General features: G+C 47.3%; 1 protein-coding gene across 1 annotated transcript in view; it reads left to right on the top strand.

The window, feature by feature from the left end:
* The window catches only part of PSMC1 (proteasome 26S subunit, ATPase 1), an 81,225-nt gene extending 70,495 nt beyond the window's left edge, over positions 1–10,730 (top strand). Inside the window, exons 9-11 of the mRNA XM_086937676.1 lie at positions 505–656; positions 9,969–10,123; positions 10,514–10,730. Of these exons, the coding sequence (XP_086793802.1) occupies positions 505–656; positions 9,969–10,123; positions 10,514–10,648 (442 nt within the window). The 3' untranslated portion in view covers positions 10,649–10,730. The remainder of the gene's footprint in view (positions 1–504; positions 657–9,968; positions 10,124–10,513) is intronic.
* The last annotated feature ends 15,762 nt before the right edge of the window (positions 10,731–26,492 follow it).

Below are 26,492 nucleotides of genomic sequence, written 5' to 3'. Positions count from 1 at the left end.
TAACTGATGTATAGTTGTTCTTGTATATTACTTCTAGGTTTGTTTTTTGTACAGGTTGTGTGGATGAGTGAATGACTGTGTATTTGTATGAGAGAATCTTGAGTGATATAGGCAATGTATTGTTGAATTTTATGAAACCTTTATGAATTTTGTGTTTGCTGAATTTTGAAAAATTAAAATTGATCTATTCTGGACTAAAAAAGTGTCCTGAGGTGTACTGTTTAAATCAGTAGACCAAGTTGTCATCAATAACCCCCCTAAAAAACAAGCGGCAATATTGGTGCTCGTTATTGGTTTTTCACCCCATAATTGTTAAAGCATTTACCACTTTGACCCTCCTCCCCTTTCCATTCAGTTAATTTAAAATGATGCATAGTTTGCAAGGTATGCAGGTACAGCATGAATATATCTGTTAAATATTTTACACTGGAATAGATACATGGCTCCCCTCTAGCTTCACTCCTGCAGGATTTGATTGATCACTTCTCCTTATGATTACTGCAGGTACGATTCGAATTCAGGTGGGGAGCGAGAGATCCAGCGTACCATGTTGGAGCTGCTAAACCAGCTGGATGGCTTCGATTCCCGAGGAGACGTGAAGGTTATCATGGCTACAAACCGGATAGAAACACTGGACCCTGCATTAATCAGGCCAGGTGAGATTGTCACGATTTGCAATGTTACTTCTTTAATGCAGTCACTTATTTATAGCCAGGCCCACTTGAATTATACAGCAATAAAAGGCAAACTAAATAGGTTAATGCTGCACATTTCGTGGCATTATTGCGTCATGTATTATATTTGTTACACATATTGACACTATCTAGACAGAGGTTGAACCATATTCCCACTAGTTTAACTTCAAAATACAGCAATAGGCAACTGAAAAGTGAGCAGTCAACCTTTGCAAAGAACCTTCCACTGGTTCGAGGCATGTGGGCTGCTGAATTCATATCTGTGCATAGTCCGCCACCTAGTGTTGGGTCCGGATGATTGCACATTGTTGTCCTGGAAGAGTCTTTGAAGTATCACGAGATAGGTGGCTCCTCCCCTGGACTACAGTGCGCATGGGCATCGCCTCCATCCCCAGATTGTTTTTTTCCGCCATCGGGTTCGGATGTGTTTTCGGTTCCCTCTATCGGAACCGATAGTTGTTCTACTTTTACTCGAGACCAAAAGGTCTTTAGGCTGGGCGTCGGTATAGTTGCGTTCGGGTTTCTTACTGACTCTCAGCTCCGATCTCCTACTGCCCCTCCACGTGCTTTCGACGCGGACGGGCCTACACTACACCCTTTGCTATGGAGCGGACTCCATTCAAAAAGTGTCCGCTGTGTCACTCTAAATATTCGCACCTCGACGTGCACCCCGTGTGCAATACATGCTTGTCACCGGATCACCGGGAGGACACTTGCATGGCGTGTTCGAAATTTAGGAGTAAGAAAACTTTAAAGATTCGCCGGGCTAATCTGCTCCAGGCTCAATTGTCGGCTTCGGCACCCCCACCTGATGACATCTTCCAGGAATCGGTTGAGGGAGAAGACGACGTACAAGGGTCGGACTCTGGCCCCGCGTCCGATGAAGAGACCGGCGACGCGGTTGATGAGGCCTACGACGAAGTCTCCGACGAGGTAGGGGACGACGACCGGGCTTGTCCCACGATGGGTGATAGCTCGGAGGATGAGCATCCCCAACTAGACTCCGGGGTTACTCCCCGTTACACGGCCCAGGTCGAGGGATCGCCTTCGGGCCTTACCCAAGATCTAACAATGAGTCCTACGTCCCCGCCTCCGGGCCCGGTCACGGGCATTTCTATGAAGAAACCGAAAGTGAAACCAACTGGTCTCGCACCCTCGGATGCGAAACCGAAACTGAAAGTGGCGTTGGTGAAGAAGGTTCTGGAGGCGTCAACTTCCACGAAACCCAAAATGGCCGACTTGAAGAGCCACGCCAAAATGGCCGACCAGAAGAGCCACGCCAAGACGGCCGACCCGAAGCCATCTGGGTCGGCGCCGAAGGTGAAGGCCTCCGATGCGGCCGCATCGGCACCGAAAGGGGTCGCGGACCCGAAGACGTCTTCGAAGAAGCGTCACGCCGATGGTGCGCATGCCCATGGGGCGTCGGCCCCGAAGAAGAGGCCTATCGGCGATCGGGCTATCGAAGTCGACGAGTCGCTCGAGCCGGTTCAGCCCTCGGCGTCCCTTACAAAGAAGGTGGAGGATTCCCTAAAGAGGATCCAACAGTCCACTGTGGTTCCCAGCCAGGACACTGTAGTGCCTCGAGCCGCGCAGAAGTCTGCTAAGGAACAAACGCCCATTCGTTTTACCCTTCCACCCAAGACGACGCCGAAGGCCTTCGCGCCGAAACAAGGTGGACACTCGCAGGAGGTATTGACGCCGAAAGCTGCTCTGGTTGTGTCGAAGCTTCGGCTCCAGCCGCTTGCGGTGGAGGAACGTCGTGAGGTGATCATCGACGCAAACACCGGAAAATTGTCGCTCCTCAAACGGAAGATTACGTCGGAGCCGACCTTGGAACCTTTTAGGATTCCACTCAAGAACAAGAGGTACTCTACGGATTCTTCGGCTCTGATGGAACCTCTGTCTCCACAAGCCCCGGAACACTCGCCGGTCCATTCCCCCGCGCCTTATGTGGACGAGGACGAGTACACCTACCCTGCGTACTCGGATCCGGACGAGGAGCAGGTGCCCTGGACAGCGGGAGGCGACGCTGACGACCCGCAGTCGGGTCAGGACACTCAACTTTTCGCCGCAAAGACGTCCCCGACAGAGGACTCGGCGGCCTTCAATGCCCTAATAGAGAGGGCTGCAGCGAACCACGACGTCGAACTGCACTCGGACCCCGTGGATGCGGACTTCTTAGTCGACACCTTCTCAGTAGCCGAAAAACAAGTCAAGACTCTACCGATGCTTAAAGGGGTGCTGAAGCATGCCCAGGAGGTATTCAAGGAGCCCACCCGGGCGCGGGTGGTCAATCCTCGCATCGACAGAAAATATAAAGCGGCGCCCTCGGATCCCACGTATATTAAGGGACACTTACCATTGGACTCCCTGGTGGTGTCCAACGCCCGAAAGAGGGCGAATTCGCAGACTACTGGTGATGCTCCTCCCCCGGACAAAGAGTCCAAGGTCTTTGAGGCATCAGGCAAACGCATTGCTGCACAGGCAGCGAACATCTGGAGGATCTCTAACACTCAAGCACTGCTTGCACGTTATGATAGAGCCCATTATGACACATTAGAGGCCATCCTGCAACACTTGCCTGACCAATACAAGGAGGCGGGGGAGATGCTCATTCAGGAGGGTAAACTCATTACAAATGCATCCATTAAATGTGCCTTAGACGTGGCAGACACTGCATCCAGGGCTATCAATACAAGTGTGTTACTTAGACGCCATGCCTGGCTTCGGATTTCGGGGTTCAAACCCGACATACAAACAACAATACTGGGTCAAACAGTGAATCCTGACCATCTGTTCGGCCCTGAGGTGGATGCCTCCCTAGAAAAGATGAAAAAAGATACCGAAACTGCTAAGTCTATGGGGGCCTTACAAAGCCAGCAGTTTCGGGGTCATTCCTTTCGGCGCTCCAATTCAAGAGGCACCTCGAGGGGCCAGGCTTCCCAGTCCACGCAATACTACAAGGGTAACACCCAGTCCTCGTATAACAACAACAAGGGCAGGGGTGGCTACAGAGGCAATAATATCAAAGGCAGGGGACGTGGAAACAATGCCTCCAGGTCCACCGCCTCCAACAAGCAGTGACGTCTTGTCACTTCCCCCCGATCACACAACACCTGTCGGGGGGAGACTCCAGCAGTTCCTGCCGGCGTGGAAGTCCATCACCACGGACAGGTGGGTGAGGTCTCTTATCCAGTACGGCTACTGTCTAGAACTTACGTCCATTCCACCGGACATACCGCCAAGAAACCGTGCTATGTCCGACGAGCACTTGACCTTGTTGCAGCAAGAAGTACTGGTCATGCTGCAAAAAGGGGCGATAGAGCTCGTTCCATTGCAAGAACGGGGAACAGGGGTTTACTCCCTGTATTTTCTGATCCCCAAAAAGGACGGATCACTCAGGCCGATCCTGGACCTCAGGCCCCTGAACTGGTACGTCAACTCGGAGCACTTCCATATGCTCACACTGCAGCAGGTGCTTCCCCTGCTTCAGCAGGGGGACTTCCTAGCAACGCTGGATCTAAAGGATGCCTATTTCCATATTCCCCTGCATCCTTCCCACAGAAAGTATCTCAGATTCACGATCTTAGACCAGCATTACCAGTTCAGAGTCCTGCCGTTCGGGGTCACCACGGCACCGAGAGTATTTACGAAATGCCTAGCGACTGTGGCGGCGCATCTCCGTCGCCAGCACGTCCATGTCTTTCCATACCTAGACGATTGGCTTATTCAGGCAAAGACGGAACACCAGTGCGTAGACCACGTGTCACGCACCATTCACCTCCTGCACGATCTGGGATTCTCTCTGAACTACCCAAAGTCCCATCTCCAGCCCGCCCACGTGCGACAGTATCTGGGCGCGACAATCGACACTCTGGCAGCCACTGCGCAGCCGAGTTCGGTGAGAATCGCCAGTATCCAGGCACTGATCCAACGATTCAGACCCCAACACTCGCTTCCAGCGAAAGTGTTCATGCAGTTGATAGGCATGATGGCCTCCTGCATCTCCATTGTCCCGCACGCGAGACTACACATGCGTCCGCTTCAGGAGTGCCTAGCACGTCAGTGGACTCAGGCTCATGGGCAACTGACAGACCTAGTGTTGGTGAGCGGTCGGGCGTACAACTCTCTGCATTGGTGGAATCCACAAAACCTTTGCAAGGGCCGACCATTCCAAGAGCCTGTCCCACAGATCATCCTGACGACGGACGCCTCTCTCCAGGGATGGGGAGCGCATGTACTCCACTACACTGTGCAGGGACTATGGACACTTCAGCAGAGGAAGATGCACATCAATGTGTTGGAACTGATGGCAATCTTCATGGCCTTAAAGGCATTCAAAGTACATCTGTGCAACAAGGTTGTGTTGATCCGGACGGACAACATGACGGCCATGTACTACATCCAGAAGCAGGGGGGTACACACTCTCCACAGCTGTCTCACCTGGCTCAGAGCATGTGGAAGTGGGCCATTCAGAGGAACATCTTCCTCATGGCAGAACATCTCCCGGGCAAGGACAATCAAATGGCGGATCTGCTCAGCAGGCACAGCCATCAGATGCACGAGTGGGAGATACATCCATCAGTACTCCAACCGTACTTCCAAAGGTGGGGTCATCCAGAGATAGACCTGTTCGCCACAAAGGAGAACGCAAAATGCCAAAGCTTCGCCGCCAGATTCCCACACCCCCAATCACAGGGCAATGCGATGTGGATGAACTGGTCAGGCAGATTTGCGTACGCTTTTCCCCCAGCACCTCTGATACCGCTGGTGGCACGCAAGCTCAGGCAACACTCGATGACGCTCATCCTGGTTGCTCCAACGTGGGCTCGCCAACCATGGTACACCACGTTTCTGGAACTCTCCGTGGTACCGCATCAAAGGCTTCATCTCACTCCCAGCCTTCTGACGCAGAGCCATGGCGACATTCAGCACCCAGATCCGCAACAGCTCAACCTGGCGATCTGGCTCCTGAAGTCCTAGAGTTTGGCTACCTCAATCTTCCGCCCGATTGCATGGACATCATTCGGGAGGCAAGGAAGCCCACTACTAGAGCTTGTTATGCGGCTAAATGGAAGAGGTTTGTCGTCTACTGCGTGGAGCACAGCATTGACCCGCTAGACGCCTCCATTCAAAACATCATATGTTACCTCTTTCACCTGTATCGTTGTAATCTAGCTTACTCTTCCATCCGCATTCACCTGTCGGCTATGGCAGCATACCTCCAGAATAGGCAGCACCTGTCACTCTTTAAGGTCCCTGCTATCAAGGCTTTTCTGGAAGGACTCAAGAGAGTCATTCCACCAAGGACTCCACCAGCCCCGGAATGGAACCTCAATGTGGTTCTTACAAGGCTGATGGGTCCTCCCTTTGAGCCACTACACTCTTGTGAGCTGCAGTTTTTGACTTGGAAGGTTGCGTTCTTAGTAGCAATTACATCGCTACGGAGGGTTAGCGAGCTGCAGGCGCTCACCATCCAAGAACCTTTCTTCCAAGTACATGCTAACAGGGTGGTGCTCCGCACTAACCCTAAATTCTTACCCTAAGTGGTCTCACAGTTTCACATAAACCAAACAATTGAATTGCCGGTGTTTTTCCAAAACCCAGAGACGCTGGCGGAGCGCATGCTCCACACTCTTGATGTGAAAAGGGCCTTGATGTACTATGTGGACAGGACAAAAGATTTCCGCAAAACCAAACAACTTTTTGTTGCTTTTGCCACACAACACAAGGGAAATGCAATCTCCAAAGCGGGGATTGCTAGATGGATAGTAAAGTGCATTCAGATCTGTTACGCTAAAGCTAAGCGCACTCTCACTATCCCACCGAGGGCCCACTCCACTAGGAAGTTGGGGGCCTCTATGGCTTTCTTAGGTAACATTCCCTTAGAAGACATCTGTAGAGCAGCCACATGGTCTACCACACATACTTTCACTAAGCACTACTGTGTAGACGTGCATTCCAAACAGCAGGCAGCTGTTGGTCAGGCTGTTCTGAAAACGCTTTTTCAGACTGCTGCAGCTGGCACAGGCGGCCGCCGCTAATGGAGGGACTGCTATGTATTCTATGCACAGATATGAATTCAGCAGCCCACATGCCTCGAACTGCAAATGCTACTTACCAGTATGCATCTGTTCTTGGCATGTAGGGCTGCTGACATTCATATCGCCCACCCTCCTCCCCGGCGCCTGTAGCAGCTGCAGTATGTATTCATATACACACATATGCTCATAGCATGGTCATCACTCACTTCTTCACTCCATCTCTGCCAATGGCTAAAAACAATCTGGGGATGGAGGCGATGCCCATGCGCACTGTAGTCCAGGGGAGGAGCCACCTATCTCGTGATACTTCAAAGACTCTTCCAGGACAACAATGTGCAATCATCCGGACCCAACACTAGGTGGCGGACTATGCACAGATATGAATGTCAGCAGCCCTACATGCCAAGAACAGATGCATACTGGTAAGTAGCATTTGCATTCGACAACATGTGTTGCTGCAATTTTAGTAACTTTTGATACGTTTAAACTGGAAATAGTTTTTTTTGTTAAAATCTGCAGATTATACATCCGATGATGGATTATGTGGCAAAAGCGGCAAATTCATAATTATGCAGAAAACGTCACAGCCTCATTTGCATAATGCAGTGGGCCTGGTAATAGTTCTTGTTTTGTGCTTGTTGGTAACAATGGTTATGTGCGTTACTTTATGAAACCTGAATAGCTTTCTGCCCCAGTTTGGTTATAGACTTTGTGAGGAAGGTACATTAGTAACGAGTTTTTGTACCAACTTTTTCTCAATAGTTTGAAACTGGTTTGACTGCCTGTCCAGTACGCAGGCCTGGAAGACGTTTCGAAACTACTGAATTCAGAGAGCCAAACCCTATACAAGCACATCCCCCATATGTCACATAAGGTTCTGTATTTTTACAACCTATCAAGCAGGACACATGGATTGGCTTTCTTGACCAGATTTTGCAAGATACTTAACCCCATCGCCCCGCGGCACATTCCGCTGCGGTGCGAGGGGAGGGGGGATGGGCGTGGCGCTCGGGTCCTGGCCGTCATGAGTCACAGTAGGCGTGTGCTCATGACGGCCAGGAGGCATCCGAACTCCGCCCACTGATTTATTCTCCCGCACAGCGGGGAACGCGTGTGTGCGGAGTGGCAACGTTCTGAGCACGGATGTGGTTAATATCTTCTTCTCCAAAAAATGATACGGAGTAATTTAATATTTCTGCAGAAATGTATTATTGGTGCAGCAAAGCAGTGTATTCTTTCTTGGACAGCCTTTCTACATGGCTAAAGGACAATATTCCTTAACCTGCTCCGGATCTTACCCCAGTACCCTGATTGGTACCCGGCTAATGGCTAGTCCAAACATTTTGTCTAGCAGAATTAATTCCGTAACCTGCTGAGAAACCAACATTTTGCCCCGACTGCTTGGCTCCTCTGCGGGAAACCAAGATTAATCCAAGCATACTAAATTTGTGGTAGATTTCAGTCAAAAGTCTTAACGTTTTTATAGGCGGTTCAAAAAACACCCTTCCAATTCAAACCGCATACTTAAGCAAAAGTAGCGTTTTCCTAGGCAAAAAAATTACTTTGCAAACTTTCCTCTCACATAGTTATTCTTACATGCTTTTCCTGCCCCATACAAATATTTTCCATAATGCTGAGTTGGCAAATTAATCCAAAGTTTCCAAATTCAAGATGACAGGAAAACGGCATTGGAGCTTTTCACAAATCCAAGTTTCAAGAAATATAGGAAGGTTCAACCTCCGTAAGTCACGTCCTTTGTTTTTTTTAAATGCTAATTCAAAGGTAAGTGAAACTGAACCATAACTAACAGACAGACGAGCCGCATTTGAGGGTATGTTATCTGTCTGTTCTTTACTCTTTTATGCTACACAGTAAGGTGTAGCCATGTCCAAGACACCCCACGTGTATCAACCTGCACGGTTCTTTCTCGCGGCAAAAACAAATATGTGCATTTCTCTCTCCCCACCCCCCCTTAAAACCCATTCTGCATACAGTCTCTGGTACTTATGTTAAACATGTGACATTGACAGGAAGTTCTGATCCACCAGGCTGCATACATATGACTTGTATTCGTCCTTGCTCATTGCTGAAAACAGTCTTCATAAAATTTTCATCACATCACACACAGCAAGTAGCAATCCAGTGAAGAGCCCTGTTTGTAATATTTCCAGATCTCCATGCTACTAAATAGCACATAAACGCGTCATTGATTGTGTTCACACTGCATTATTCCTTCTTGACCACACTGAAAGAAAGCATTGATTTCTAACTCCACCCAAAAGGCGAGAAGCACACTAGGTGTCGCTGTTGCACCATACGTTACTTTACCTTCCTACTGAAAACGAATTAATGGTGGGTCAGAATTTTCCTCTCCAAATAAAACATTTTGAAGGCTCGTTATCAGGCAGCATATTGTAAACTTACCAAAAGATATACATGAGCAAAAATAATTGATAAATAATTGTCCCATTCTGTGTGAATGTTTTCAATCCGCACAGTCCTCATTCTAGACATATATTCTGTACACACACATTATGGCAACTGCGAGTTACTGTTTTCAAGCTATGTTCTTTTCAGATCATGCACTACCTCTTAGAGTTTCTGAATGAAAAGTATGTACTTCATGTATTTCTTACAACTGGATACACAACTCTTTTCTGCGACTCTGCAATTCATATGCCCCTCAACGTATTAATATTGTTCTTAATAAATCATTTTTACATTTAACTGTAATTTGCCACATATATATAGGATATCAATATATTTTCAGAATTTCCCACAGATTATTTTTAGAGCAGTCTATGCAAACTCTTTCCTTTGGAAAGGTTTTTAAACTCCAGCCTCTTATTTGCTTTTTGACCAGTTGCTGCTTTCATAACACCATCTCACATCTGTCGCAGTTTCCTTATAGTAACCTGTGTATTCTCATTTTTTTACTACTTATGTATGCAAGTTACAGATGAGCGCGCCTTATGATGAAGTTGTTTTCCTTAATGTTTGAATTATCATGTATAAGAGGAGAACTTGGTGTTTGCAGAAATAAGCATATTTTGTTGCCTGTGGCAGATATTTAATTTCTTTTGCTATCTCGTTGCCGTGGTATCATGTGATTGGGGGCTTTTTAATGCCATATTTCTGTTGCACATGTTGAAACTGCATGAATCTTTCTTTACAAATTCCTTAGAAAATCTTTTCTATTATAAAAACAAAACATTGTTTTGTTTGTAGGTCGTATTGACCGAAAGATTGAGTTCCCCCTGCCAGATGAGAAGACCAAGAAACGAATATTCCAGATCCACACAAGTCGAATGACTTTAGCCTTGGATGTTACATTAGATGAGCTTATAATGGCTAAAGATGATCTGTCTGGCGCAGATATTAAGGTAAGTCTTGTAATGCATAAAAATGCATAATGGGGCACAATCTTGAATAGCATGAACTGTCAACCCTTGTGTAAAGATATAAAGTGCTCAACCGTGGATTGGAGATTATCACAGTAAATTGCTCCTGCTCGGTTTTTATCTGTTAGCCCCTATACAGAAGGAGAGATATATGATTTTTCATTCCACCACTGTCACATTTTGCACTGCCAGGGGCAAGTTATTGGTAATTGTTGACATTATGGAATGCTGTACGTTGGAACATATGGTTCAAAGCACACGTTTGGCCCACTTTGATGCTTTTTCCAGTTACCTTGATGGGAGAATTAATTTCTGCTGCTCTTATAAAACTGCGACTTGCATTCTAATGGCCTTGTTTGTTCATCTTTCCAGGCAATTTGCACAGAAGCAGGATTAATGGCTTTAAGGGAACGACGAATGAAAGTGACAAATGAAGACTTCAAAAAATCAAAAGAAAATGTTCTTTATAAGAAACAAGAGGGCACACCGGAGGGACTGTATCTTTAAATACGCCTGTTATATTTTGTGGAGAGTTTGTCTGTTTCGCTAAAGGGGATAATAAATGTTTTCGGTCTTGGGACTCAAACAACATTTATTTATTTCTTCAAGCACTTGCTTGGGCCTTGGTTATCATTCGTCCTTCTTCTGGAAAAGGCTTATTGTCGCTGACTAAAGCATTGTTTCAGATTTCACACCACTAATGTTACATTTCGTAATCTAGACACCTTTTGAAATAAATGAGCAATATTTAATACAATTTGCTCTAGGCAATACTTATTACATATGCTTAAATGAGCATGCTTTCTGACGTTACCTTTAACTGGTGATCCTTTCATTTCCTTTGATAGTTTGATTCGTCAACCCTAAAAAGATGTTCCAAATTAAGAGATTTTACAATAATATGCTTGCCTTGTTTTGTATAACTTGTTTATTTTTAGAGCATAAACCTCTTTAGTATGATTTTTAATGAGCTCTCAGCTTGGGGTTGATCCGCGCTCCACAGTACCTCCCCTGTGGTTTGCCATCTTAGAGTAGGTTTTTTCTATTTACATATTGGTTGCTGAATACAAACGCGAAGGATTGGGTAGTGGCTGTAGAATATACTTTGACATTTAGGAAAGATTTTCAACATGAACTGACACCGGATCTGGTTCGTAAGAATGTTTCTTAGCACTGATAAGAAAGGATCGGTTCCACAAGCGAATGTGACTTTCAGTTATGGAAAATACTATCTATCTATATCTCCTTGGTTAGATAAGCGAGAGGCGTTCTGCTTGCAGAAATTGAGATTGTATTTAAGATGATGCACTTTTTTTTCCTTTTTTTTTTTTTACAAAAAAAGGGTGCTAAGAAATGGAAGACCTCTTTGATGCCGACACTAAAAACAGTTACTGCTGTGCCCAGGATGAAAATCCTCATCCCTAAACCAGTGATCTCCTGAAAGCCTTCAAGAGTGGTACAGATGCGACATTTGGCAAGACCGGCTCTGTACTTTGGACACCAATGGATCTACCGTTCATTTAGTGGGAAGTGCTTCCCCCTTAGAAGAGAATGTGATCCAACTCACCCATGCTACTGTAGTAAAACCACCTTTATATTTAGTGTCTTAGACATGTAAGCAGAAGTAAAGAGCACCCTCTGCTTTAAGGTCAAAGGAGACTGTTTTGGTACCATAAAATTATTTGGACTTGGAGAAAACAGGCCGAGAGGGAGTTAAAGAAAACAAAGTGCATGGATCGTCACGGTAAGTATCATGACTTCCTGATCACGAGAACAATACCCTGTATTTAGATAAATGAGTAAATTGAAGCTATCTTAACACTAGATACACTTTGAGAGCTAAACTCTCCAACTTGATATTCAGTTTTTGTCATTGAATATGAATGCACCAAAGACTTCAGCGCCAACAGAGGTCAGAAAGACTTTAGAAGAAATGCTGGATACTGCATTGCACGTGACAAAGCCTAATATCACTAGGGTTCTGAAGGCAAAACTCAGACAAGACCCCCTGCCCTGTACGACCTTGGATGGGATATACTTTCACATAATTACTTCAAAGTCATTGGCTACGGAGGTGAAGCTGTGCTTATCAGATAAAAAGGTATGGACCGTGCAGAAAATTAGCTTATGGAATGAGTGCTGAACTGAGACCTTTGAAAAAATGGAACAACCCCCTGATCATCTGGTTCATAAAAATTGTTTACCTTTGCAAGTGAGCTGCTGAAAGCGGCAGAGAGGTTCCACATGGGATTCAAAGAACGGGGAAGAACTATTGAAAATTTGGATCGATAGCAGGCATCTGGAATACATTTTTCTATGTTGAAACTAATGGTAATCAGTGTAAATGTTTTTCCCGAAACTTCTATATTAAATATAATTAACGGTTTGAAAATAATCAGTAATTTATTTCTGGAAGATCCTACAACATTATTTCATGCGAAAAGCACAATAAAGGCACTCCATGCTTTCAATTACCGAATTCATGAGACATAGGCTAGCTAGTGTATTAGTCTGGTGCTCAGTTGTCACTTGTGCTATTTTGCTACCTAGACATGAATTCTAAATAGTAGCAAAATATTCTCGAACAATGTGGAATCAATTTCAAAATTGTCACTTTACCATGTTACATCCTCAAGCCCCTAAGGGAAAAGACGAAGCAGCAATAACGTGGTTGATCATCACCGTTGATAAAGTCCACCAGCCTCTGTTTACTCCACACTGGTTAGCCTGCTCAGTGGCGATGCAGACTGTTTTTTCTGCCTGAAAGTCCCCTGGCATTTCCCAGTGAACCTGCCTCGGACTCTGACACTGCTGGTAGCTGAACTACGCAAACACAACAGGTGATGGACCGAATGTGGATCAATGTCACACACTCAACCCAGTCCAAAGATCTGGGCCCAAATCCATCGTTATTTTGCACTCCACACCACCCTGGGTTAGACAATGGCGATATGCAAATCAGCTCTGACCCTGTGCCCCATGGGAACAGTCCAGTCCGAACTACAAAAGCCATGTCCTTCCCAGATCGGAATCAAGCATCCGAGGACCGGACCGGTTTCGAGGTAACACCTCTCATCAGCCCGGCTAGCTTGACTCCAGTGGTGTGGAGTGCCTGGGACCCACGTCTGGGCATCCCCAGCGCACTCAGGGCGGAATATGCAAACACAACAGGTGATGGACCGAATGTGGATCAATGTCACACACTCAACCCAGTCCAAAGATCTGGGCCCAAATCCATCGTTATTTTGCACTCCACACCACCCTGGGTTAGACAATGGCGATATGCAAATCAGCTCTGACCCTGTGCCCCATGGGAACAGTCCAGTCCGAACTACAAAAGCCATGTCCTTCCCAGATTGGAATCAAGCATCCGAGGACCGGACCGGTTTCGAGGTAACACCTCTCATCAGCCCGGCTAGCTTGACTCCAGTGGTGTGGAGTGCCTGGGACCCACGTCTGGGCATCCCCAGCGCACTCAGGGCGGAATATGCAAACACAACAGGTGATGGACCGAATGTGGATCAATGTCACACACTCAACCCAGTCAAAAGATCTGGGCCCAAATCCATCGTTATTTTGCACTCCACACCACCCTGGGTTAGACAATGGCGATATGCAAATCAGCCCTGACCCTGTGCCCCATGGGAACAGTCCAGTCCGAACTACAGCACCCAGAATTCACCGGATTTACCACAGCAGAGATTCCACATTTCCCCATGTCGGGTATGAGTAGTTATTCAGGGATGTTTTATGCTTTACATTCTGGTATTTGGGAGTTTTACTGGTATTAACAGAGCAGAGGACTAGCTTTGTTGTGCTAAAAGCGTAAAACTGAAAAATGTCTGCTCACACATACATGTACTTTTCTCTCAATGTTGAAGGTTACTTACAACAGTATTTATGAGCCAACCATTGAGAGACTGCCCCCACCTTTTAAAAACAATATAATTTTAAAAGGTCAGCGCTTCTATGCTCAGCCACTGATATTTCAGAAGTGTGTTACTGTGTAGATAAAGTGAAAGTTTAAAATGCGGATACCTTTCTTGCTTTATGTTAAGTAAACTCGTCTTTTCAAGCGCCTAGATTTTTAACGCCTCCCACAGGCTTTTAAATAACCTACTTCTGACTTTGGCTGTTAGTGCACATATAACTTAGGCCTGGCTTCAGTCATAAATCTGAAAAGCAATTAACTGAACAACTAATACATAACACCTCTCTAAGGCTTTATTGGTGAGGACTCAGTCATTGCCCATATTTATTCCCGCTTTTTACAAAGCGGGAGCGCTGAACAAAGGTAATACAAGTGTTAATGTAGCATTTGCATCCATTCCTATGTCTTACAAGAAGATAAGTTGGGAAGGAATTGAAACAGGGCTCCCGTTTGAAATTCAGAGAGGGTCTCGTTGGGAGGGGCTGCCGCTTGCTTGTTCTTGCTGAGCACTGTAGGTTTGGGAAGTGTGAAGGGCAGGGTTGCAATCTATTGCTCAGGTGAGGAATAGTAAAAAAATTATACTTTGCTGAATTACTCACTATTTCAGGCCGCCGCTGATTGAGAGCGGATCCTGACTCCCCTGCCTCGAGAAATTGACAGAGTCTTCGGCTCTCCTACTGCATCTCGTACTTCCGGGCCCATCGTCTTAGGTGAGGAACCCGATCACGTGTGCTCGGCCCCTCCCACCCCGAGGCCCAGCCACTACAAAAGAAACAGCCAAACCACCATTTCTCACTGACTACGAGTGAGTGTGGTGTGTGTTGTGGTCCTGAGGCGGAAGCCGGGACAGCGCTCTAAACATTGCCTAAGTAAATCGCCGCTTGACTGAAAAGCATTATTTCGATTGTTTTAACGCGCACTGAGAAAAAGCCTATTTTAAATTGCACTTTGTTTAAAAATTATACTTGCTGAATTACTCACTATTTCAGGCCGCCGCTGATTGAGAGCGGATCCCGACTCCCCTGCCTCGAGAAATTGACAGAGCCTTCGGCTCTCCTACCGCATCTCGTACTTCCGGGCCCACCATCTTAGGTGAGGAACCCGATCACGTGTGCTCGGCCCCTCCCACCCCGAGGCCCAGCCACTACAAAATGATTCCCCCTCCCAGGAGGCGCAACGGACTGGCGCAGCGGCGGCGCCGGCGGGGCGCCAAAGGCAAGCCCGTCTGCGCCCGTCCGCGACCGACCGGGACAAGGGGCCATAACCGCTGGTCAAACCTTTCCCATACGGTACTCCTCCAAAACCCTCCTTCAACTACGAGGCCACACTAACGATTCTTGTCTCACATCCTGGGACCCCACCTCCCAACACTTTAAGTGTCCACATTGTACATTTCGAAGTCACTCCCCCACACCCCCCCTCGTTCCGCATGTTCCTGCTTAACTGCAGATCCCTCCCCAAACATGCTATTGAAATATCCCTGCTGATCTCGGACAAAGACCCCGATGCCATATTCCTTACGAAAACTTGGCTCAAAACCGACTCTGACCCTGATGTTGTCCAAGCTCTCCCCACTGGATATCAAATACTCCGAGCCGACCGCTCTTTAGGAAAAGGAGGCGGCATTGCCATCATTTATAAAAATCGTTACACCTGCCTCTCCTCCCCAATTAACCTACCAAGCTGCGAACATCTCACCTTCTCGCTGGACTTCTATCCCCCACCTGCACATTTTCGGAGACTCTTATTTACCGACCACCTGGCACTCCGACCAACTTTATAATCCAGCTTGCCCCAGAGGTAGCCAGTGGGATCTGCTCCTCACCTAATTATACCTTATTAGGTGACCTAAATGTGCACCTGGACGATCCCCTGGACTCAGCAGCCACTGAACTCCGCAATAACCTACTAGCACTAGATCTCTCCCAGCTAGTAATACAACCCACTCACGAAGAAGGTCATCTTCTGGATCCCATTTTCAGTAACTGCACTCATTTTACAGTTGATCCACCCATCACCCTCCCATGGACAGACCACTTTCTGATCCCATTTTCTTGGGCACCATTAGCCTATCGCCGTTCACCACACTCTGCCCCCAGCAGAGACCGTAAATGGTCACAACTCAACACTAATTTATGGACATCCACACTGGAATCCTCTGTCCCACAGAACAACCCTGATCCGATCGTCAGCAATGACAACTTCAATACCTGGATCACCACCTCTTTAGACTCTATCATCCCATTCAAGGACACTCAATCCAAACAGAGACCAAAAAATGCCCCTTGGTACTCCCAAAATCTGCGCACTCTCAAGAGACTGGAACGGAAATGGCGCCTTGATTACTCCGACACCAGTGAAACTGAATACCGGGCGTCGATCAAATCCTATAAAACCGAGATAAAAAAAGCTCAAGCCAGCGTCTTCGAAAACAAGATTATCGAAGCAGCATCAAAACCCAAGCAGATTTATCAGATCGCCAAACGCTTGCTCAAACTCCCCGACAAACCACCAGACCCTCTGACCGCTCAAACCCGTTGCTATGAACAGGCTGACTATTTTCATAATAAAATAGCCATGATTTACTCCTCCTTTCCCCCGTCCCCTCACTCCCCTCAGAACAGCAGTACACCAGACCCTCTCCTTCCACCTTCCTGGATACCTTCCCACCACTAGAGCCTACCAATTTAGACTCCATAATTCTCCAGGTAAAATCGGGTTCTCCTAGCGACCCAGCCCCAGCCCGCTTTCTAAAAACTATAACTCCCACCATTCTCCCCACCATCCAGAACTTGATCAACAACTCTCTCGCAGCAGGGCTCGTCCCCCCGAAGTGGAAACAAGCCACAGTCAAAGCCCTTCTGAAGAAACCAAATCTAGATCAGATGAACCCGGGAAACTGCCGCCCGATCTCTCTACTACCGTGGATCTCTAAAGTCGCAGAAAAGTACGTAAATAAGTGCCTAGTCGAATTCCTCGAAACAAACAACTCCCTGGACACCTCACAGACGGGGTTGCGCCCCATGCACGGAACTGAAACTGCTTTACTTGCAGTAACAGAAGGAGCTAGAAAGATCGTAGATGAGGGTGGCACTGCGGCCATTGTTTTATTGGACCTCAGTGCCGCCTTCGACACCGTGAATCATGACATCTTACGTCACAGAATGTCAGAATTGGGGATAACCTCCACTGCGGCAGCATGGCTCCATTCCTTTCTCTCTGACCGCTCCTTCGAGTCTGTGAGGGCAATATCACCTCGCCCAGTAAACCTCTCAGTTGTGGGGTTCCTCAAGGTTCATCCTTGAGCCTCACGCTGTTTAACATTTACATGCTCCCCCTCGCAGACCTAATACGTCCTTTCGGCGTTCAAGTCGTGTCCTACGCCGACGACACGCAACTGGTGGTCACCCTGACTCATCCCTCTTCTTATTCTAGCGATCTCAGAGGCTGTATGGAAGCAGTATGCACCTGGATGAGCCAGTCCTACCTAAAGCTCAACGGCGATAAAACCGAGCTAATGGTGCTCGGCAACTCCCCCCAAAAAGCCATTGACTCTCTGTGGCCCCCAGCACTAGGCCCAGCCCCCCCAGCCAGGGATACCATCAAGAGTCTGGGCATTTGGCTGGTCAGTGCATTAACATTCGGCCACCAGGCAACTAAACTAGCAGCCACCGGCATGAGTATTATTAGACTCATAAGAAAGATCCTGCCGCTCCTCCCCTCCAAGGCCAGACAGATCTTGGTCCAGGGTCTAATCCTCTCCCGGCTCGACTTCGGAAATGCCCTATACTTAGGAGCCCCCGAATTCACCCTGAAAAAACTGCAGATTATTCAAAACTGCGCCGCTCGTGCACTCCTACACATTCCTCGCCGGCAATCAGTGAAAACTGAACTAAGAGCCCTCCACTGGCTGCCAGTAAAAGATAAAGTCAACTTCAAAAGCATGTGCATCGCCCACCGTGCCTACTGGAGGAAAGGAGCAATCCTTAATCACACCCTGATCACCCCATACCGTCCCAACAGGCAGCTAAGGTCTACCCTCGCCCACCAAGTCATCTTCCCCAGGTTCAAAAGAGAAAGAAGTGGAGGTAGAATGTTCTCAACAAACGTGGCAAGACTCTGGAACTCCCTCCCTCTTTCCATCCGCTCAGAACCAAACATCCTGCTCTTCAGAAAAAAATTAAAAACCTTTTTCTTCAGCAGATAAACTTGACACACCCCACCCTTCTGTATTCGGATATAGCGCTGGGACGCCTGCGGGTAACTTTTGCGCTTTACAAAAAAAAACATTCATTCATTCAGGAAGTTTCTAGGCAGAGCCTTTCCTTTTGTGCGTCTCATTACTGCTACAGGCAGGCTGAATGACAGCCAGATGCAGGCACTTCAGTGTGCCTATGTTGTGGGTGCTTCTGACAGATGACCGACCTGTGCTACCTGCCCTGAGAAGTGTTACTTCTACACAAATTCACTAAAACAGACTTCTCCTTCAGCCCCGTGCCACCTAATCACCAGATTTAAAGGGACATAGCATTGCAAGCACAAACATTTGAAGTGTGACATTACTGTCTTGGGGTTTCCTTTCATCGTTTTTATGGGAAAAGGAAACCATATTTATTAAATTCTATTTACCTGGTGGGTGACAGTGTGCGCGCGCACCGGCGTTCTCCTAGCATGCCGTGGTATTGTAACACATGCAAATAATGTTTCCTTTTACAGATTCTGCTTGCTATCGCAGAAAGTCTCTAATATTCGTAAAAACCTTGTACGAAAAACCAATGCTGATTTAAAACTTACAATTGTCTACTCTGCATGCCGCCTTTTTCTGAGCACAGCCTACTCTGCCGCATGCATCTTTGCCCCAACTTTATTTCAAAGATTACAACCTCTCCTTTACAAGTTATACCCCTGCACCCTAACAATACTTAATCTCCTGTAGATTGTCTTCTAACACTGGCAACCAGTGAAATTCCCATACCCCCCTCTCCCACTAAATATCACACCTATTTTTCTTCAAATATATACCACATAGAAACTGGAGTAAATGCATGAAACGGTTCCTGTAGAGCACAAGACTAATTCCAATAATCAACAATAACTATAAAAACACAGACCCTGGGACCAGAAGCAGCATGCTGCCCAACATAGTACAACAATGCCTCCTTGGGGTTAGTAAGTGCTACATAATGCAATCACATTGTAGTATATAACCCACACTAAAACTAATATTGTTACACTCTGCAGTAGGTCGGTTTTAGTTCATAAAGGCTGCCTAATAATTCAGTTTATTGCTTGACTCTTACACTTGCATATCACATTAGACAGAATTGCTGAGGGTCTTATCCATCGCCCAATTGTGTACTAGTGCACAACAATAAAGCACCCATTGCCATTTGAACAGGCGTGGAAGAACAAGTGAGCTGCCACATACCGCTGGCCAACGGGGACTCTAATTTAGTCCACCACTGCAGGGTACAACTAGCTATATACTATGGCCAATTATTGTCCTCTCACCATGACAGACAGATGAAGGAAGTACCAAAAGGCACTGCCACACCTGCTTTAACCTAAAAACCATGAGTGTCGTACCCATCTCACACCTCTTAATCCATCACACTGTTAAGCGCTGTGTTCCATAACACAATAACCACACATCAGTGGACCTCGCATGCAACATCTAGCGCGTAATTTTATCTCGCATGCGCTCGCCAACTTAACGTTGGTGAGCCGCTTAAGAGAAAAAACTCCGCTCTGCGTCACTTTGCAGAGATTTACGGATTTCAGAGTGCGCAAAACTCGGCCGGCGGAACGGAATTCTTTGCCCACCTCTAAAAATAATACCATACTTATTTTTCAAGATGGTGGGAGAAAGCTATTGAGACTGTTGGCTCGTATTGCTAACACGCTAAACTGTTTCCACCATCCTCTCCTTAATTTAAGAGGTGTGGTTCTCGACCAAACTTAATGGCTCAGCAAAACGTTTTTCAAATTCCTATTCTAGTTGTTTTCATCTGATTCCTGTTCTAGTACTGTGTAACCATATTTTTTTTGTTGGCGGTGGGTTGTGTATTCGTCTAGAGTTAGGGAGAAGAATTTGTGAGCAATCAATAGGTCAGTGCTGATCGCGAATGTTCTTTTAATAAGGTCTATATAACACTTGATTATTTCTCCTAATAAGAAGCAAGAATTTACTAAGAAAATTCTTACAACCCTGCCCCCCAATTAGCATGTCCAAATCCTGTAAAATATATTTTCTTTTCCTATGGCATCAAAACTTTGATAGATTTATGTATTCTCTATTAGGTTAAAAGACATAGTATCTGTATTAAGAAACAGCAATGTCTGTCTTGGGCAGTACACTGAGGGAACAGGGCTGTGGCAGGACGGAGGGTCTCAATCTCTGACCAGAACAGATGGCTGGCTCAGAGAACTTCACCTGAGCGCTTTCGGGCAGGGAAATTGCAGGGCAGGACTTAGGCTCGTGGTAGGGGCCGCATAGCGTGTCACAGTGGAGTTTCCAGTGGGACATTGAGAGTGACAACAGTCTTCTTGCTTTCCATCCTGTGCAGCATGGCTAAAAGTAAAAAAAAAAAAAAAGGGCTATGATGCTGTCAATGCTGGACACTTTATATAACTTTTTTGTTGTTACTTTTAACCTTGCTGCACAGAAGCCACGCAAACAGCTCCACCTTTTCGGCTCTTCAATGTTTTCCAAGCCATGTTGTATAGCTGAACGTGGCTGCTGTGCAAAAAGGTTGAAGGTAAAACAAACAAAAATTTGCAATGCAATAGGTCTCGCATTTGTTAAAGTCAGAGCTGTTAGCACTTAAAAGGGACAAACACTTTAGGGACTGCTAGATAAAGTAAAGCATGTGAAATGTAAGCAGAACAACATGATTACCGTGGGGCTCGCAGACTGCTGTGATGTGTCTCTGGCGATGGAAAGGCACAGGGAGATGCAGCTCTGAAGCCGCTACTTAAATCTAAAGGGATGCGCTGGTAAAAATGGGTGCCTCACTGAGCATTGAAGTCTGTTGAAAGTCAACAACATCCTGGAACAAGCAAACCGTGATAGAGAATGCAAGATCAAGGAAAGTATGGTTACAGTGGGGAGCGCAGACTGCAGTGATGTGCCTATGCACTATGAGAACTAATCATCATAGGCTAAGGAGCTGTGATTACCTGTAAATGATTACACTGCAACTTTCATGTAGTGCAGCATAAAGCAAAGAACTGAATACCCAGATTTTAATGCTGGAGCATTGGGCCCCAAGCCACACAAGGAAACAAAGATCTGCCACCACAGGATCGAATCACCATTCCAGTCAACAGGCAGAAGTGGATGAAGTGTATAACAGGAAGTGGCACTGGCAACCCTGCCATTTATAAACCAGATTAGTGCCACTGGCCCTGCCTGCACATTTCTGGTACTCATGGTATGGCCCGAATAAGAAAATATTCGAGTGGTGTTTAAACACCGTATACACAACCCTGTTTCCATGTGCTCAAAGCCTATATGAAAAAGCTAAATTCCCACAGATTCTGTGAAATGCAAATGATTCTGTCTTTATCAATGGCACTGGTTTTCACTTAGACTGTATTTAAGAGTTCAAAGTCAAGTGGGTCTTTCAAATTTAAAGTCTACCATAAGCCACAGTTGAATTGCAGTTACAAGCACATTGTTCCTTCAATTCATTTTAGAATTAATCCGCATACAGGCTATAGAGTCTTGTGCATCACGCAACATTCTTATCTCTCACTGAAGCTTCAAGATCAGTGTGTGGAATGTAGATTGCACAACGGCAGTGTGCATAAACCAGAGTCTAGCTCAGCAAGTTACTCAGAAGCCCCTACTGGCTGCCATGTACCTCGACATCCACATGAGGAGGTGCCAGTCGAGATTTCATGTAAATCAAGGCAGCTCGGTGCCTACCAGTGATGTCCTACCATTAGCTTGCGCGCATACCCACTTGGTGTCAGTCTCAGCACCCGCTGCAGTGGGATGGCAGGACAGTGCAATACAATAACACCATGGGAAGGATCATCAGAGCGCATATGTGACACAGTATGTCTCGAAGAGACCGCACAAGCGCTGCGTAGGCGAGACCTTAAAACAAGCATTTGTAATGCAATAGGTCTCGCATTTGTGAGACTTTAAGCTATGAGCATTGTAAATGACCATGCTTTTTATGTGTTTTAACAATCAAAACATAAATAAAAGGCATTGTCATTTATAATGCCAATAGCTCAAACTCTCGTAAATGTGAGACCTATTGCACTGCAAATTCTTGTTTCACTTTATTCCAGGTTTGCAAGGCAACTAGATTGCTTTGACACTAGGTGAAAGAGATGGGCTATTTATCGCACAGAGTAATTATCATAATTCTTTACCACAATTTGCTGGTGGCCTATAACACACCGGAGCCGCATCTAGTCAGGTGTTGACAGTCGGCTAGAGCGTCATCTGTTAGAAATCCCCACCTTTCTTAGGTGCAAGAAGGGGAAGAGACCAGGAACGCTGACAGGAATAGCAGTGAAGGGTAAACGCGCGCACAGCTGCAACACGTGGACTTGTGAGATTAAGTCACACACGGCTTTTGGGCAAGCGAGTTAAATACGCACTGGGTGTTTTTGTTTGTTTTGGTTCACGTAGCCGGAGGTGTTAAACCACCTACTTACTGCCACGCCAGACAGAGGGTGAGCGGTGCACTGGGCTCAGATGCAACTAACGGCCCCTAAATCTCAAGGCACATACCATAATGGCTACCTTCTTTTTAGGGCCTGGAAGGAGGGATACGGGCAAATTCGGATTACAGGATTGGCAAGTAAATCATAGTGAACCAATTGATGGCAACATCGATATACACATAGTAATTTCTGGGTGCTTTCGAGAGATCCATTTTGGAGAGTACTGTGCAGTTTACTGTCATGCACCTATTGTTCTCCAGTGAATGTGGACTGTTTGTGGCTGCATTTAAAAAAAACATACCCAAGAAAAATTAAACCAGCAGAAAAAGGGGAGTAGGTAGTACTGGGGGTAAAAAGTGACCACAGATTGAGATTAACATAAACCGAGGGCCCGCTTTGCAGTCAGAGATACCAGGAAACAGTCCTGTAAATTAACGGCTGGTTATTTCTACAAAGGGGAAAGGTCTTGAATAGACACAATTCATGGAAATGTTGATAGTAGGTCACTTATCGTCCTCCAGATCCCCACCATCTCATGTTGCATTGCTGCAAGGAGGGGTGTCTCTTCTTGTAATTTCTAGCGCTTACTGCCCCCGATGAGGCTTAATGCTGCCACAAGGAACGTTAGCTTCCAAATAGAGGTGTAGCGCGGAGGGAGTCCAGTAACTACCCACTCCAGTGATAACTTGGATCGAGGATTTAGGAGTGGAGTTCATTGGCGGAACCTGTATTAGGGCGGGTGGAATCACATTCTGTGAGCGTAGTGCGGACTTAGGGTAGGGGTATGTGGGTTGGTTGTATGATACGGCGAGTGTGGTCGCTTCCTGAGGGGAGAGGTTGGGGTTTGATCTTCTAGGCCTATCTGCACGTGACTCAATCCATGGTTTGGAGGGTAACGGGCGAGATCTGTGGGGGCAGGGGCTTGGGTGGGCAGACGGATTTTCGCAAGGGAGGATAAGGTTTCATTCAAGCCATAGACCAGGATTTCGAGCTGCGCTTCCATAAGGTTGAGGCGTTGTGTCAGGTTAATAGAGGGGGAGAGGATGGGAGGAGCTGGGCTCTGGCGGGGAGGGGCTGCTCGTTATGCTGCTTCTGGAGGGGTTCAGGGGAAGCAGGGTTGCTGACTCGGGATTATTGTCCATCAACAATATGGCTGAAGGAGGGGGGGGTTGTGTTCCCATTGTGGTTGGGAGTAGTGTTTTTCTCTGGGGGGGTGGAAGTGCTCTAGTTGCGTTGAGGTTGGCGGTGAGGGGGGCTGTGGATCGGTTTTGCTTGGGAGTTGGACTTCTCTTTGGTCGGATGACTGTGCTCTGGGTGCGATTGTGCTGGTGAGGGGGGGGGGGGCTGTGGGTCCGATGTGGATGGGAGAGAGGCTTGTCTCTGGGCGGCTGACTGAGATGGATCGGGGGCAGGCTTGGACGATAGGAGAAGCCATAGTTGAGTAGGACGTGTGGCAGGTGGAGTCACGGTCTAGTGGGGAATAGGCTTGGCGAGCGGGCGCGGACGGGGTCTGATGACTTGATGCTTGTTCGAAGCCTCCTGTGGGGGGTGGGGGGGTAGGTCCGTGAATGGTGTGTGTTGTGGGATGAGGCCTTCTTAAGTGAGGGGAAAAGGGAGTTGAAGAACTCAAGGTTCTCGTTTTTTGCCTGATATAGTATGGTGCCGTTCTCAAAAATGGTAATGGAGATGCATCTGGTAAGGGCCTGGTGTTTCAAGAGAGAGATTGTTAGTTTACGGCTGTGGGCTGTGATGGTGGTTTTGGAGATTATGAGGTGAGAGTTGAAGATTGTGGCCCAGGCTTCGAGCCTGTCAGTGTGGAAGATGAAGTCCATTTTACGTTGCCCTCTAGATGGGCAGTGGTATGTGTCTACAACTAGCATTTCGGTATGTTGCCTGATTATTCTGTGTTTAAAGTGTTTTTTTTGCTTTGAAGGAGAGTCTGTGGAGGAAAGTTATCGCGAAGGCATTCTGTCCGTGGGGTGTCAGGTAATTAGGTGTAGGACTCGGATATGGGTCCAATTGTATGGCCGGGGGCATCTTCGCTGAGCGGAGCGGAATTGCGCTAGAAAGGGGGAGAGTGTTGCATCGGGTGGAGGGTGAGCTGCTCGATGAGGTACGTAGTGGGGTAGTAGGCGGTGAAGTCTCTCAAGTGGGGTGGGCTGTTGGCTAGGCGACAAGCGGTCTTCAAGTGTGGCCCATTTGTGCAAAGGGGGGGATAGTGTTGCGCCGGGGGAGGGGGTGAGCTGATTGACGGGGTGGAGGGTGAGGGCGCTGGAGGTGAGGACTAAAGACCCCTCTGGTGGTGGGAGGTTGGTGTGCCTAGGGTGAAGAAACACTTGGTTTCCCTTGGTTGTGGGAGGATGGTGTGCCTAGGGTGAAAAGCCTTTAGATCCCTCGGTTGTGGATGCGAAGCAAGTTGAGGGACCCCACTGACCTGGTGTTGCTGGGTCGACTGGAGTCTGTTCGGCTTGGGCAATCCCGGTCAATAGCAGTACTTCCAGGCCGTGGGCTCGACCAGGTAACTCCTTTTCTGCACCCCTCTAGTTTGTCGCAGTGGGGGTCACCAGTGAGCCTAGTAGCTGGTCTCCTGGATTTAGGAGTTACTGATTTTGAATTTGAAAGGCGGCCATTGTGGGAAGACTTATTTATAGCGCCCCTCTCATTCTTCGCTGAGGGGTGGTCGCTTCAGCCCCTGGGGGGAGGGAGGGGGGGTCGCTCCGGTACCTTGATGTTGGGGTGGGGCACCAGTGCACCCCCAACCCGGTCTCTATGAATGCAGAGTTAGAGACACTGAGTGGCGGCCATTTTGGGGTCAGGTGGACCCCTCGCAAAAGTGCGAGCTGGGGCTAGAAGGCTTTGTGAGTCTCTTGATTTGGGCTCTCTACTAGGTCGCGCTGCAGGGGTCAGCTCATCTCGACCCGAAGCTGGCAACATTTTAGGCCGTTTCTGCTTGTGTGTCGTGTATTTTGGCTGGTTGGGATTAGCGGGCGACCATGTTGGGAGCAAGCAGCTCCGGAGCGGGGGAGCGTGATGCAGATCCGACGCAGCGGTCAGCACTTTCCCTTATATGGGGCTCCACATCTCATTCCGTCGTTAATGTTGGGGTGGGGCACCAGTGCACCTCCAACCCGGTCTCTTTGAATGCAGACTTGGAGACTCTGAGTGGCGGCCATTTTAGGGTCAGGCGACCCCCACGCAAAAGTCTGAGCTGGGGCTGGAAGTCTTCTTGAGTCTCTTGATTTGGGCGCCCAGCTAGGTCGCCTCATGAATAACAGTACTGTGTGACACTCGATGTAAAGGGGCCAGTCACCACATGAGAGGTGACAAATGAAGAGGAGGCAGTACTGAGGAGGGACTCACAAGACTATCGACGACTCAGAAACCAGCATTTAAGGCAGGCAATGACACAAGCTAATCGCAAATATGGGCGTAGGGTGGGCGGAACTTCTAGCTACGTACTCCTCTACAATAAGCCTCGCAGAGCAGCTCATGCGCACTGGCTCTAGGCTCGACCTAAAAAGCAGCAGAGGCGTGCTGCTTTGGCTCTTGCAGCTTGACTGTCAGAGCAGCTCTGTCTGTCGTGTTATACTACATGCTGGTACTTGCAGTACTGGGTTTTTGAGAAGTATACATCAAAGCTACCTTTGTCATTAATTAAATGGAAAAAAGATTTAATTAGTTATTCACCCTGGCACGAGGCAGCTTCAGATCTGTGCCCGCCCATTGCTGGCATAG

The sequence above is a fragment of the Lissotriton vulgaris genome, chromosome 9 (assembly GCF_964263255.1).
Source record: "Lissotriton vulgaris chromosome 9, aLisVul1.2, whole genome shotgun sequence".
In the NCBI taxonomy this organism is placed as follows: Eukaryota; Metazoa; Chordata; class Amphibia; order Caudata; family Salamandridae; genus Lissotriton; species Lissotriton vulgaris.
The sequence above is the reverse complement of the archived record's forward strand: the minus strand, read 5'-3'. Positions and strand labels throughout refer to the sequence as shown.